We start from the raw sequence: 17,264 nt of genomic DNA, 5'->3' as shown, positions 1-17,264 counted from the left end.
CTACTCTACCTACAATAGCATCATGTATTAACATTTCTAGTACTACTAGCCATGTAGTGAACATCATTGATATTGCATGCAGTGGAGAATGTTTGGTCAACCAAGCACCAAGTAATACACCAAACTCTTAACATCCTTTAATAAAGAAGGATGACACTGTCAAGCTCTTGGTCATACGCTACCTGGTGTTCAGCGATGAGGGCTTTGACCTCGTCTATCTCTTGAGGGATGACCTCCTTGTCCTTGTCATTGAGTGTGGTCTCAGCCCACTGCAGCCAGCCCAAAAGACCCTCCAGCAGCTCCTTCGTGGCCAGCAGATCACCGAGGGCCATGGCCAGGCGCTGCTGGTGCTGTCGCGCCCACGCCTGGACCTAACATGGCGAAACATGAATAATACATTTAATAGGCCTACATCTGGTCATTTAGCAGATGCTTTTATCCAAAGTGATTCACAGTTGAAAGTGATACATGTTCAGTAATATGTGGTCCATGCTGATTCAAGACCACAACTCCAGTGTTGCCAGCACCATGCTCAAACCCACTGAGACATTGGAACAACCTAGTGCTAAGTAGTTTGTCCACATAGGGGAACCCTTTTTGGTGCCCTTTGCAGAGGGTTCTACCTAGCACCCCCTATGTAGGGTTCTTAACATAACCCCCTGTAAAATAGTTCTACATAGAACACTCTATGAAGGGTACTGCCTAGAACCCTCTATGAAGGGTTCTATCAAGAACCCTGTTCTTCCTATAACCCTCTATGAAGGACTCTACCTGGCTTGCAAAGTGATGCAACATTCCTACTGCCAGAGTGAGGATATCCAGAATGACTGCCAGGATGGGGAATATTGATTAATGGAACTACCTAAAATATCTAAACTAGGACAACAATCTCAGTAATGGGTGCAATATGTATAACTACTAACAGATTGGATTAGTTTATACAAATGTATGATATTTATTTTTGTGTAACACAAGATTAATCAACCAATCAATGTATTTGCAAAAACACAGACATTGAAACAAACAATTCTGAAAATAATTCTGCAATAGAGCATGCTGGGAAATATGATCTTCTGGTGAAAACGGTTCTTGGTAGAACCCAATCCCTCCGCAACGGACCCTTTTGGAACCCTTTTTTATAAGAGTGTTATTTTGACCCCCCAACAACAAGATTTACATTGAAGGCTACATTACACTTTGGTTAGTTACAGCCAAGTGACAAAGTAATGTATCTGTATGATTGAGAAACGTGATGAAACATTCTGCCAAGCATTGAGGTTATGCAAGTGATATGTAAGAAGTTGGCAGACTGCTTTGCCATGATATAGGCCTATGATCTGTCACCCTCCAGTATGACGCACAGCAGACTGGCATGTAAGTGTTCACTGACCTCCTCGAACCGGGCTTTAATGATGGTGTTCCAGTGTTTGATGGTGGTGATAGAGTCTGGGTGGCAGATGGTCAAGATAGCCTCCCCCATACTGGTGGCTTTGTTCAGGCCCACTCTCTTCTCCTCCTGTTTCTTCATGAACTCCTGAAAGAGAACCGTTGCTTTCCATTAGCAATCGGCAATGTTGGCGGCAAAACGTCGCAGCCAACAAGTAATTTCTCTGTTCCTCTGTCAATACCTGATCAAGTGGAGATGAAGAAAGTCATGCTATGTGAAGTCAGGGGAGACTATTTTAGATCCAGTGAGATCATGCTTGAGAAAAACTCAATATTGTGAAGTAGTTGGCACGGACTAGCAAACCACGATCTAAAATCCATTTATGGCATTTCTACTTTTACTGGCGAGCTTGACAGACGTGTGGAGACAGTCAAAGTGAAGTGTGTTTTAAACATCAACAATACATTATGAGAAAGCCTCATCAGAAAAGAATGATGAAAGATACCCACAGTCTCTGCAAATAGCAGCCTTAACTGCCATATGGTTGAGCTAGGTACTAGTTTGCTTTACAATTAAAATGGTTCCATGCAAGCCCCACCCCTACAGTATATACAAACCTTTAAACAGCCCAAAACAACTTCACCTATGACCAGATATTGCATTTCACATTTGGTGTAATTTTAACTATTGAACTTATTCTACATTATGGATTTTGCTTTAGAGACCTTTGTGCCCTGCCTGGAAAATAGTCTGCAGGGGAAAGACTGTGTTGTTCTATAGGATGACAATGTTCCAGGCTAAAGGTCACTTGCCTTGTGCTGCTCGATAAGAGCCCCTAGGGCCTCCTCGTCGTCGGGCAGGGTGCCATGGAAACGCAGGCTCTGCTCGGCCTCGGCCAGCCACTCCAGCAGCATATGGACTGTAGAGTGGAACTCCTCAGCCTGCAGCAAGGGGCAAGAGAGGTTCATAAACACACAAGTCCCCCAAAGCATTCCTCAAAGCATTCAGCCAGGTCCTAAAGGCGGCATCGTCTTTTTTGCAGACACACTACACTCCTCAAACGATTGCTATGATCATATGAATGATGTTTCTGAGACGTTTTAACAGATTTTCGGGCTTTGTGAGATCTGATCATCTGTGAAACTGCATAAAAATATGTCATGGAACACCACCATTTTGAATGAGTGATGAAGAGAGGTTTGGCATAGTAAGAGTCCTACCTGACTCAGTGCCTGTTCCAGCCGGGTCTGTTTAGATACTGAGCGAGCGCAAACTGTCTCCCAGCGAGCGCTCAGCTCCTGCATCTGAGCTTTGACCCAGGAGGAGTCTTCATGGCTGCTCTCAATCAGGTCCTTTGCCGAACGCTTCAGGGCTGCAACGCTCCCCGTCCGCTTACCCAACTCCTTCTGGAACACCTGGAAGACACAGCAAAGAGAGAACGAGTGAGACATTACACACAGTCATAAACAACACTACACCAAACATATACAACAGTACACTACACCAGACATAAACTACACTACACCAGACATATACTACACTACACAAGACGTATACTACACGACACTACACCAGACATATACTACACTACACAAGACGTATACTACACGACACTACACCAGACATATACTATACATCACTACACCAGACATATACAACACTGCACAAAAAATACACTACACCAGCGATACACTACACCAGACATACACTACACTAAACCAGACATACAGTATACTACACTACACCAGACATATACTACAGTACACCAGACATACACGACACCAGACATATACTACACTACACCAGACATACACTGCACCACACCAGACATACACTGCACCACACCAGACATACACTACACCAGACAAACACTACACCCGACATACACTACACCAGACATACACTACACCAGACATACACTACACCAGACATACACCACACCAGACATACACTACACCAGACATATACTACACTACACCAGACATACGCTACACCAGACATACACTACACCAGACATACACTACACCAGATATACACTACACCAGACATACACTACACCAGATATACGCTACACCAGACCAGACATACACTACACCAGATATACGCTACACCAGACCAGACATACACTACACCAGATATACGCTACACCAGACCAGACATACACTACACCAGACATACACTACACCAGACATACACTACACCAGACATACACTACACCAGACATACACTACACCAGACATACACTACACCAGACATACACTACACCAGACATACACTACACCAGACATACACTACATCAGACATACACTACACCACACCAGACATACGCTACACCAGACATACACTACACCAGACATACACTACACCAGACATACACTACACCAGACATACACCACACCAGACATATACTACACCACACCAGACATACACTACACCACACCAGACATACACTACACCAGACATACACTACACCAGACATACACTACACCAGACATACACTACACCAGACATACGCTACATCAGACATACACTACACCAGACATACGCTACACCAGACATACACTACACCAGACATACACTACACCACACCAGACATACACTACACCACACCAGACATAAACTACACCAAACATATATTACACTACACCAGACATACACTACACCACACCAGACATACACTACACCAGACATATACTACACCAAACATACACTACACCAGACATACACTACACCAGACATACACTACACCAGACATACACTACACCACACCAGACATACACTACACCAGACATACGCTACACCAGACATACACTACACCAGACATGCACTACACCAAACATATACTACACCACACCAGACATACACTACACCAGACATACACTACACCAGACATACACTACACCAGATATACACTACACCAGACATACACTACACCAGATATACGCTACACCAGACCAGACATACACTACACCAGATATACGCTACACCAGACCAGACATACACTACACCAGATATACGCTACACCAGACCAGACATACACTACACCAGACATACACTACACCAGACATACACTACACCAGACATGCACTACACCAGACATACACTACACCAGACATACACTACACCAGACATACACTACACCAGACATACACTACACCAGATATACACTACACCAGACATATACTACACTCACCAGACATACACTACACCAGACATACACTACACCAGACATACACTACACCAGACATACACTACACCACACCAGACATACGCTACACCAGACATACACTACACCAGACATACACTACACCAGACATACACTACACCAGACATACACTACACCAGACATAAACTACACCACACCAGACATACACTACACCAGATATACACTACACCAGACATACACCACACCAGACATACACTACACCAGACATACACTACACCACACCAGACATACACTACACCAGACATATACTACACCAGACCAGACATACACTACACCAGACATACACTACACCAGACATACACCACACCAGACATACACTACACCAGACATACACTACACCACACCAGACATACACTACACCAGACATACACTACACCAGACATACACCACACCAGACATACACTACACCAGACATACACTACACCAGACATACACTACACCAGACATACACCACACCAGACATACACTACACCAGACATACACTACACCACACCAGACATACACTACACCAGACATATACTACACCAGACCAGACATACACTACACCAGACATACACTACACCAGACATACACTACACCAGACATACACTACACCAGACATACACCACACCAGACATACACTACACCAGACATACACTACACCAGACATACACCACACCAGACATACACTACACCAGACATACACTACACCAAACCAGACATACACTACACCAGACATACACTACACCAGACATACACTACACCAGACATACACCACACCAGACATACACTACACCAGACATATACTACACTACACCAGACATACGCTACACCAGACATACACTACACCAGACATACACCACACCACACCAGACATACACTACACCAGACATATACTACACTACACCAGATATACGCTACACCACACCAGACATATACTACACTACACCAGACATATACTACACCACACCAGACATATACTACACCACACCAGACATACACTACACCAGACATACACTACACCAGACATACACTACACCACACCAGACATACACTACACCACACCAGACATATACTACACTACACCAGACATATACTACACTACACCAGATATACGCTACACCAGACATATACTACACCACACCAGACATACACTACACCAGACATACACTACACCAGACATACACTGCACCAGACATACACTACACCACACCAGACATACGCTACACCAGACATACACTACACTAGACATATAATACACTACACTACACCAGACCCACATACCACTACACAAGACATACGCTACACCAGACATACACTACACCAGGCATATACTACACTACACCAGGCATATACTACACTACACCAGGCATATACTACAATACACTACACCAGGCATATACTACACAACACTACACCAGACATATACAGTAATCACTACACTACACCACACCAGACATATACTACATGACACTACACCAGACATATACTACACAACATTACACCAGACATATACAGTAATCACTACACTACACTTCCGGCGCCGACTGGGATGGCCGCCTCGCTTCGCGTTCCTAGGAAACTATGCAGTTTTTTTTTTTTTACGTGTTATTTCTTACATTAGTACCCCAGGTCATCTTAGGTTTCATTACATACAGTCGAGAAGAACTACTGAATATAAGAACAGCGTCAACTCACCATCAGTACGACCAAGAATATGTTTTCCGTGACGCGGATCCTGTGTTCTGCCTTACAAACAGGACAACGGAATGGATCGCATGCAGCGACCCAAAAAAAAAAAGAGGGAAACGAGGCGGTGTTCTGGTCAGACTCCGAAAAAGGGCACATCGCGCACTACTTCCCAGCATTCTTCTTGCCAATGTCCAGTCTCTCGACAACAAGGTTGACGAAATCCGAGCAAGGGTGGCATTCCAGAGGGACATCAGAGACTGCAACGTTCTCTGCTTCACGGAAACATGGCTTACTGGGAAGACGCTATCCAGGGCGGTGCAGCCAATGGGTTTCTCCACGCATCGCGCCGACAGAAACATACATCTCTCTGGTAAGAAGAGTGGCGGGGGCGTATGCCTCATGACTAACGGGACATGGTGTGATGAAGGAAACATACAGGAACTAAAATCCTTCTGTTCACCTGATTTAGAATTCCTCACAATCAAATGTAGACCGCATTATCTTCCAAGAGAATTCTCTTCGATTATAATCACAGCCGTATATATCCCCCCCCAAGCAGACACATCGATGGCTCTGAACAAACTTTATTTAACTCTATGCAAACTGGAAACCATTTATCCGGAGGCTGCATTCATTGTAGCTGGGGATTTTAACAAAGCTAATCTGAAAACAAGACTCCCTAAATTTTATCAGCATATCGATTGCGCAACCAGGGGTGGTAAAACCTTGGATCATTGTTACTCTAACTTCCGCGACGCATATAAGGCCCTGCCCCGCCCCCCTTTCGGGAAAGCTGACCACGACTCCATTTTGCTGATCCCTGCCTACAGGCAGAAGCTAAAACAAGAGGCTCCCACGCTGAGGTCTGTCCAATGCTGGTCAGACCAAGCTGACTCTACACTCCAAGACTGCTTCCATCACGTGGACTGGGACATGTTTCGTATTGCGTCAGATGGAAATATTGACGAATACGCTGATTCGGTGTGCGAGTTCATTAGAACGTGCGTCGAAGATGTCGTTCCCATAGCAACGATAAAAACATTCCCAAACCAGAAACCGTGGATTGATGGCAACATTCGCGTGAAACTGAAAGCGCGAACCACTGCTTTTAATCAGGGCAAGGTGTCTGGTAACATGTCCGAATATAAACAATGCAGCTATTCCCTCAGCAAGGCTATTAAACAAGCTAAGCGTCAGTACAGAGACAAAGTGGAATCTCAATTCAATGGCTCAGACACAAGAGGCATGTGGCAGGGTCTACAGTCAATCACGGACTACAAGAAGAAACCCAGCCCAGTCACGGACCAGGATGTCTTGCTCCCAGGCAGACTAAATAACTTTTTTGCCCGCTTTGAGGAAAATACAGTGCCACTGACACGGCCTGCAACGAAAACATGCGGTCTCTCCTTCACTGCAGCCGAGGTGAGTAAGACATTTAAACGTGTTAACCCTCGCAAGGCTGCAGGCCCAGACGGCATCCCCAGCCGCGCCCTCAGAGCATGCGCAGACCAGCTGGCCGGTGTGTTTACGGACATATTCAATCAAGCCCTATACCAGTCTGCTGTTCCCACATGCTTCAAGAGGGCCACCATTGTTCCTGTTCCCAAGAAAGCTAAGGTAACTGAGCTAAACGACTACCGCCCCGTAGCACTCACTTCCGTCATCATGAAGTGCTTTGAGAGACTAGTCAAGGACCATATCACTTAATAATAATAATAATATATGCCATTTAGCAGACGCTTTTATCCAAAGCGACTTACAGTCATGTGTGCATACATTCTACGTATGGGTGGTCCCGGGGATCGAACCCACTACCCTGGCGTTACAAGCGCCATGCTCTACCAACTGAGCTACAGAAGGACCACCCTACCTGACACCCTAGACCCACTCCAATTTGCTTACCGCCCAAATAGGTCCACAGACGATGCAATCTCAACCACACTGCACACTGCCCTAACCCACCTGGACAAGAGGAATACCTATGTGAGAATGCTGTTCATCGACTACAGCTCGGCATTCAACACCATAGTACCCTCCAAGCTCGTCATCAAGCTCGAGACCCTGGGTCTCGACCCCGCCCTGTGCAACTGGGTACTGGACTTCTTGACGGGCCGCCCCCAGGTGGTGAGGGTAGGCAACAACATCTCCTCCCCGCTGATCCTCAACACGGGGGCCCCACAAGGGTGCGTTCTGAGCCCTCTCCTGTACTCCCTGTTCACCCACGACTGCGTGGCCACGCACGCCTCCAACTCAATCATCAAGTTTGCGGACGACACAACAGTGGTAGGCTTGATTACCAACAACGACGAGACGGCCTACAGGGAGGAGGTGAGGGCCCTCGGAGTGTGGTGTCAGGAAAATAACCTCACACTCAACATCAACAAAACTAAGGAGATGATTGTGGACTTCAGGAAACAGCAGAGGGAACACCCCCCTATCCACATCGATGGAACAGTGGTGGAGAGGGTAGCTAGTTTTAAGTTCCTCGGCATACACATCACAGACAAACTGAATTGGTCCACTCACACTGACAGCGTCGTGAAGAAGGCGCAGCAGCGCCTCTTCAACCTCAGGAGGCTGAAGAAATTCGGCTTGTCACCAAAAGCACTCACAAACTTCTACAGATGCACAATCGAGAGCATCCTGGCGGGCTGTATCACCGCCTGGTACGGCAACTGCTCCGCCCTCAACCGTAAGGCTCTCCAGAGGGTAGTGAGGACTGCACAACGCATCACCGGGGGCAAACTACCTGCCCTCCAGGACACCTACACCACCCGATGTTACAGGAAGGCCATAAAGATCATCAAGGACATAAACCACCCGAACCACTGCCTGTTCACCCCGCTATCATCCAGAAGGCGAGGTCAGTACAGGTGCATCAAAGCTGGGACCGAGAGACTGAAAAACAGCTTCTATCTCAAGGCCATCAGACTGTTAAACAGCCACCACTAACATTGAGTGGCTGCTGCCAACACACTGTCATTGACACTGACCCAACTCCAGCCACTTTAATAATGGGAATTGATGGGAAATGATGTAAATATATCACTAGCCACTTTAAACAATGGTACCTTATATAATGTTACTTACCCTACATTATTCATCTCATATGCATATGTATATACTGTACTCTACATAATCGACTGCATCCTTATGTAATACATGTATCACTAGCCACTTTAACTATGCCACTTTGTTTACTTTGTCTACACACTCATCTCATATGTATATACTGTACTCGATACCATCTACTGTATGCTGCTCTGTACCATCACTCATTCATATATCCTTATGTACATATTCCTTATCCCCTTACACTGTGTATAAGACAGTAGTTTTGGAATTGTTAGTTAGATTACTTGTTGGTTATCACTGCATTGTCGGAACTAGAAGCACAAGCATTTCGCTACACTCGCATTAACATCTGCTAACCATGTGTATGTGACAAATAAAATTTGATTTGATTTGATACTACACAAAAAATATACTACACTACATCAAACATATACTACACTACACGAGACATATAATATACTACACTACATCAGGCATATACTACAGTACACCAGGCATATACTACACTACACCAGGCATATACTACAATACACTACACCAGGCATATACTACAATACACTACACCAGGCATATACAGTAATCACTACACTACACCACACCAGACATATACTGCACTACACCAGCCATAAGCTACACTACACTACACCAGACATGTATTACACTACACCAGGCATATACTACACGACACTACACCAGACATATACAGTAATCACTACACTACACCACACCAGACATATACTGCACTACACCAGCCATAAGCTACACTACACTACACCAGACATGTATTACACTACACCAGGCATATACTACACGACACTACACCAGACATATACAGTAATCACTACACTACACCACACCAGACATATACTGCACTACACCAGCCATAAGCTACACTACACTACACCAGACATGTATTACAATACACCAGACATATACTGTACTACACTACACCATACATATACTACACTACATCGGACATATACTACACTACACCAGCCATATACTACATTACACTACACCAGCCATATACTACATTACACTACACCAGCCATATAATAAACTAAACTACACTACACCAGACAAATACTACACTACACCAAACATATACCACATTACACTACACCAGACATATACTACACTTACACTATACTACACAAGACATATACTACACTACACCAGACAGATACTATACTACACTACACCAGCCTTATACTATACTACACCACATCAGACATATACTACACTACACTACACCAGACATATACTACACTACACTACACCAGACATATACTACACTACACTACACCAGACATATACTACACTACACTACACCAGACATATACTACACTACACCACACCAGACATATACTACACTATACACACACGGACATACATATACAAGACTACACACAGATGCAGAAACACGTGTAAACAGACACACAGACACAGACACATCAACACACCCGACCCCACACCCAATAACCTCAAACTCCATCTATCCATATGCTGCTCTTTGCAGAGTCCCACATCGCAAGTCATTATTGCTATGATATCCCACATACAGAAATAAAGAAAGTCACACACTAATTATCCTCCCAAACATTTAATGGGTCTAGCAACCAATGTTTCGGCACTTGCAGATTAACCCATTAAATGCTTGGAAGCATAATTACAGTGTGTGACTTTCTTTCTTGCTTTTTATAGTTTATTCTCTGTTAGTCAGCACCTCTACGAAACATTTTTGGGTGTGCGTCAGCTTATGTCTTCTACTAGAATATCCCTAGTAGCCATGATAAATTAGACCAGGTTATAAACAGTCATCTAGCCCCATGACCCTCAGAGCTAAGCTGTGGTCCAAAACAAATTAGGCCAAATCAACACTGATTATGAAAAATAGGGATACCATTTTTTTGTTGTTAATTTTTTAAATTGAACCTTTATTTAACTAGGCAAGTCGGTTAAGAACAAATTGTTTTGGCCCGGCGATGCTGGGCCAATTGTGCGCCGCCCTTTGGGACTCACAATCATGGCCGGATCTGATGCAGCCTGGAATAATATAGTTCAACAGGGTTGAAACCGATCCAGCTACACACTAACATTGAGCCAAAAACACTTCCAATTGGAGCAGTTCACTTCTGCACCCTCATGAAGTCATCTGGATGCCTCTGAAGGCCATATGGAGGGTGACTGAACTGAAGGTCTGACTGTTGATCTACCTCAGTGTAGTGACTCAGATATCCTGCCAGGCACTCTTTATTTCACAATACGTCAGCAATCTTGCTTCTCTGCTAATTCAAACAGCGTTTTGCCACATAACACAATTTCTATTTCCGACAAATGGCTATGGGGGGGGGGGTATTAATTACCGGAAGGAATGAGAAAATAAAATACGCTGAACAATGAGAACAGCAAAACCACAGGCAGTACAGTATCACAGGGTGCTCCAATAGGACATGTTTCAGCTTTAGAATCAAGTTAGATGAATGTGCTTAGACCCAGAGTTTGAATAGATCTATTCTGCAAGTGGCACCTACTGCCATTGTGCCCTTGAACAAAGCACTTAACCCCACCAAACTGCTCCAAGGGTACTGCTCTGTGGCTGGACAATGAAGATCTATTGTACAAATGTTTCCTTTATTTACCTTGTGACTGTCGATGAGATTGAGCACAAGGTCTATATCTCCATGTACTGGCTGGTCCTCGGCCATCTGAGGCTCCACTCTGTACAGCCAGTCAATCAGGGCCTGCAGGGCATCAGTAAACTGACCAGAGAACAGCAACGCCTCTTCCAGTTTGTTCTGCCTGAAAGATAGTTATTGGTGAAAATACATAATGACCACTGACAGCAGAAAATATCACGAAACTATCACTGTTTTCTATTATTTATGTAATATCATCACACTTTGACAGCAGAAACGCTACAGGTGCATTCTGCATTGAGAAGAATTATAGTTTAATCAGAGTCAATCAAAAGTATTCACGAAGCCGACAGTTTCAGTATCCATCATCATCACGATTAGATGACAGTAAAATATATCATTAATATGCATATTGTGTGTCCATTACACAGCAATGTGCCGGTCATGTCCCCTTACCTCTCGACTGACTTGCCACAGACAGTGTCCCACTTGTCCCTCAGTTCACTCAGCATGTCGTCCAGCTTCTGGTTGTCGTCCTGCAGTGATGTCTTATCCTTCAGGGCGCGTCCGGTACGACTGGTGGTGTCATACACTGAGTGCTTGCTCCCCAGAACCTTCTGGAACTCCTGCATGAACCCAAGTTGGAGAGACATGGTCATTATTTAAGCTAGTTCAAGCTGTCCAAGTCAGTCTGTGGCTGGTTTTTAGCCTCGTCTTCAGGCCATTCAAGGTTTATACGGTGTGTCTGGCAAAGAGAAACAAGTAGATTTTAGACTAGACAGCTGAACAGCCAACAGTGAAATGTCCATAATTGAACAGTAGCCTAAGCAATTTGACCATGGTCTCACTTTCTGTCTTGTTACGTAATTGACAAATCGTCAACAGCACAACTGAGAAACTACAGCTGAGTAAATCCAGAGGCTCTACGTATGATTTATCTGTAGATTCCTTCAAAAAGGTCCTGTCTAGAAGCTAAAAGGGTTTCTTCGGCTGTCCCCATACGAGAACCCTATTTGGTTCCAGGTAGAACCCTTTTGTTTCCAGGTGGAACCCAAAATAGTTCTACCTGGAACCAAATAGGGTTCTACCTGGAACAAAAAGGGTTCTCGTATGGGGACAGCTGAGGAAACCTTTTGGAACACTTCTTTCTAAGAGTGTACCGTCTACATTCTGTCATGGATTCTAATTTGTGACCTAGTTGTTAATAAAGGACATGTAGTGGCTGAAAAAAAAGGGGTCAAAATTCCAGCATCTTTCATCCACACGGATTAAAAGTTTCTGAAATCAGGGCATCCCTAATACATTCCGTACATCCAGGGATTATTATAGGATTAGCAAACAATCCTCACACACAACAGTGCAAGGACAACAACTGGATAGCTTAGTCTCTGACACTAAAGACACTAATGTGTACTGTATACTATAATGTATAAATCCCAAACTGAAGTCTCACTAGAAAAAGCCCCCCAAAAAGCTGTGGTTTTAAAGAACAGCTTTGATAAATGACTACAGTCCTGCTGGAGATCTTTTGCTTTGCTAAACGATCTCCTTCATAAACGCCTCACTATAGGAGGGGTCTCGCCAACTCTTTCATTGTCACCCTTTGTCTTGTTCTCCTCCAAGGATGAGAAAAGGATTCGACAAGGTTCAGTTAGTTCGGTCACCTTGTGCTGGGCCAGCTGCGTCTTGATCTTGTCAGGATCGTTGGCGATTTCCAGCTCAGAGTCCAAAGCCTTCTCCGAATCATCCAACCATTCTGTCAGCTTGTTCCAGGTTTCGTGGAACTAGGGGGAGAGATGTAGGAAATTAGGTTTGAGTAAACCACACACCGTGATGTATGATTTCCTTTGAATTATTCTTCTACATTCTCAGTTCAGCGCCAAGAAAAGTGAAGGGTGCGTACTAATGAAAGGGCTCTGAGGCCTTTGGAATCAACATGTAAGACAAACCTCACTGTAATACCTAACCACAGCTTTCCAACGATAATAACTAGCATAGAGTAGTTGTAACACATTGTCCAGGCAACTTTTGTCTGCAAAGCCTTAATGTACTGTACTGTATTTGACCTCACACTTCGTTAGTGACCTCACTTCTCTGTTTTTCTATTGATGCCTCTTGCCCAATTACGTGGAAGGATGGTGACACCTATTACAGTCCACCTGTGTAACTCCCTCTTTCTCACCCTCTCTTTTTTTCTCCTTCAACTATGAATCTCTCTCTCTCCTACTTTTTTCAACCTACATCATACTTCAATGTGGCTAGACCGCTGACTCCTAGCACACCAGTTTAGGTCATGTACTGTGTGATCCTGTACCAACTGTTCCCAGTGTGTCGTACCTGTTTGGCCCTCTTCCTGGTGTCGTCCAGCAGACGGCCCCTCTCCACAGACCTCTGCACCACCTTCTCCCAGCGGCCCTGTACACTTATCAGCAGGTTCTTGATCAGCACCACGTCCTGCTTCTGGCTGAAGTACTTCAGGTGTGTCCCTGTCTTATCCAGCTCAATGATCTGCTGCCTGTGGGAGTTGACCTCTGTCACAAACACCTGCCAACACACATCAGAGGATCATGATAGATATTACAATAGTGTTACACAGTGGAGTTGGTATTTTTGGGGTACAGTTTATTAAGGCACTAGTTTAGAATGTCCAATGGCAAGCAGAATGTTCACTTGACTAATAAGCAGAGTTCTGGATGAGAGTCAAATGCATTGTTGAGCCGTGGTTGGCTTGCTTGCACAGCAAGCTGTCTCGGCTATAGAACCTAAGCCCATCAATTGTTCTTGCTTCTGACATCATTAATACTAAGTAAGTCAGGATAGGAGGCCGTTTAGGTTCATTATTAGACAGTTGACTAATACTGAAATGACGAATTATCAGAAACCTATCAAAAATGTAAATGTATGTGTCGTGTTAACTGTCTTCCCACCGACTCATACCTTGTGCTCGTCTATCTGAAACAGGATGGTTTCCAGGATGACGGAGGCAGGAGAGGACATAGTGAGAGTCTGTTCAGCTTGGGTCAACCAGCTGATGAAGTCCTGGAGAGAGTTATGGAACTCTGTGGCCAGAGCCAAAGCCTCTTCCAGTTTCACCTGAAGCACAGAGACAACAGAGACATTTGAGAAACATTGCACTCTTCCTACTGACACACATATTCACACACGTGCACACTCACAAACGGATAGACCTACAAACACACACACACACGTGCACACCCACAAACAGATAGACCTACAAACACACACACACGTGCACACCCACAAACGGATAGACCTACAAACACACACACACACGTGCACACCCACAAACGGAGAGACCTACAAACACACACACACACGTGCACACCCACAAACGGATAGACCTACAAACACACACACACACGTGCACACCCACAAACGGATAGACCTACAAACACACACACACACACATGCTTACCCACGCACACATACACATGCACCAAACAAACATGCAGGCTGTTTGGTTGCCACAACATTAGGTAATGACTGTAATTGATCCAAACATGACCTCTGTTTAGACAGAGGAAGTCAGCATCTCTGGAACACTTCAAGGGTGAAGGGAAGAGGATGAGCTATCAAAACGATGCATCCTCTACAGTTATAAAAATAGCATCAATTAGCCTTTTGATTGTTAGTCCAAGAGCAGGGATCCTTTTTGCTTACAGTTAGGCAAGCTAAAGTGAGTAGCCAATGCTGTATCCTCATCACAATAAACAATGGGGTAATAACATTACAGCCATCACAAGCCTAATGGCAAGAAGTACTGTCTCTGGTATACAGTGTCGTCCCTCTCCATGTAGGCTACTTTAGCTTTAGTTGTGAATGAACGGTGCAATCTGGGCAAGCTAGCAAAATGCAGAGGAACCTGTGAGTCAAGTTGTGCAGTATTCTTGACATACGGCACAGTACACCATAGTTGATTAAGGGCCTTGACTGAGTTAGGAACAAAACCACATCCAACCCCAGCATTTCCTTTACATCTATTTCGACATATCAGCTGTTGGTTAGAGTGTCTCTGAAGACAAGAGGACTTTGTTCCATGATGACTGATGACTGATGACTCAGGCAATAACCAGTAGAGAGCTGTGACCTGTGACCTGTGAGACCTGTGACCACATCTTACATGCGTACGTGCTTACCAACCCTCTCTGCTGTTCACCATTCATACCTTGTGGATTAGAAACGTATAATGTACAGTACAGGGGGTGGGAGGGGATGAACCAGCGCTGAGCAGTAACGTCCCACTGGGGATATAATAAACCTCAACATTATGAATCATCAGACAAGTTCAGACCACTTTGTTGAGTGTGATCCATTCTAGACAGGTTTTCTCGAGATCATTTTTCAGGCGGAGCACAATGAACCCCAAATCATCCCAAACATCCAGGTCCTGTCAAATCAACATTTCCAATGTAATCCAATTGAAGATGAATTATTTTATGCAGTCACTGGGGGCAGAGCTAGGAATGGGGGCCCATTCTGGAAGAGAAACACTGATTCATCCCACCGTTGCCCAAAAATGCTCCTCCATGTCACTTTACATTCCCTACCTTTCTCTCAGCCACCTTGGCCTGCACAGACTCCCACTTGTCCTGTAGGTTACGGAGGTCCTGCTCTGTGTTGCTGTCCTGGCCGGAGGGGGTCATGGTGAGCAGCTGCTGACCTTTGTTCATCAGCTGCTGGTACAGCTCCTCCTTGGCCTCCATTGTGGAACATAACTCCTGCAGAAGACAAAAAGCATGAAGGGCTTAGAAAAGATGGCTGCAGTTATCATGTTAATATCCAATTATGGAACTGAAACTACTGTTTTACATGTCATTTTAGAAATTCATTGAATTTGACAATAAGTCCAGTATATAGTTTGCTGCCTCTTTATCAGTTTGTTTTGTGAGCACATAAAATCCAAATGAAGTCCAAACATGGTGAAAGAACGAGAGCAGTGAGGAGAAACAATAGGCAAGCTTTTCCACACGTAAATTAAAACCTTCAAATCTCAAGTAAGTGCTGAGTCTGATAATCTTATCATTTGGAAACAATCTCTGTTTTGGCTGCAATGATGTCCTGCTAAATGGAAGCCCCATAGAGAAGCATTCACCGTGACAGTGTCTGGGTTATCCTATCAAACAATTACAAAACAGTGGAACATTATCTGAGTACAGTCAGTGTTTAATGACTTAGTAACACTTTGGGTCTTTAATCACTCCTTTAATGATTATTTTAGTAGGACACATTATTGTTCTTTTAGCAA

At 44.4% G+C, this 17,264-nt stretch overlaps 1 protein-coding gene across 1 annotated transcript in view; it reads right to left on the bottom strand.

Annotated features, from left to right (window-relative positions):
- dst (dystonin) overlaps positions 1-17,264 on the bottom strand; it is a 207,487-nt gene that overhangs the window by 11,453 nt on the left and 178,770 nt on the right. The window contains 10 exon segments of the mRNA XM_046357465.1: positions 183-371; positions 1,391-1,534; positions 2,200-2,328; positions 2,608-2,802; positions 12,002-12,161; positions 12,455-12,624; positions 13,663-13,782; positions 14,336-14,542; positions 14,936-15,091; positions 16,567-16,737. Coding sequence (XP_046213421.1) covers positions 183-371; positions 1,391-1,534; positions 2,200-2,328; positions 2,608-2,802; positions 12,002-12,161; positions 12,455-12,624; positions 13,663-13,782; positions 14,336-14,542; positions 14,936-15,091; positions 16,567-16,737 — 1,641 coding nt within the window.

This window comes from Oncorhynchus gorbuscha, linkage group LG07, assembly GCF_021184085.1.
Source record: "Oncorhynchus gorbuscha isolate QuinsamMale2020 ecotype Even-year linkage group LG07, OgorEven_v1.0, whole genome shotgun sequence".
Lineage (NCBI taxonomy): Eukaryota > Metazoa > Chordata > Actinopteri > Salmoniformes > Salmonidae > Oncorhynchus > Oncorhynchus gorbuscha.
The sequence above is the reverse complement of the archived record's forward strand: the minus strand, read 5'-3'. Positions and strand labels throughout refer to the sequence as shown.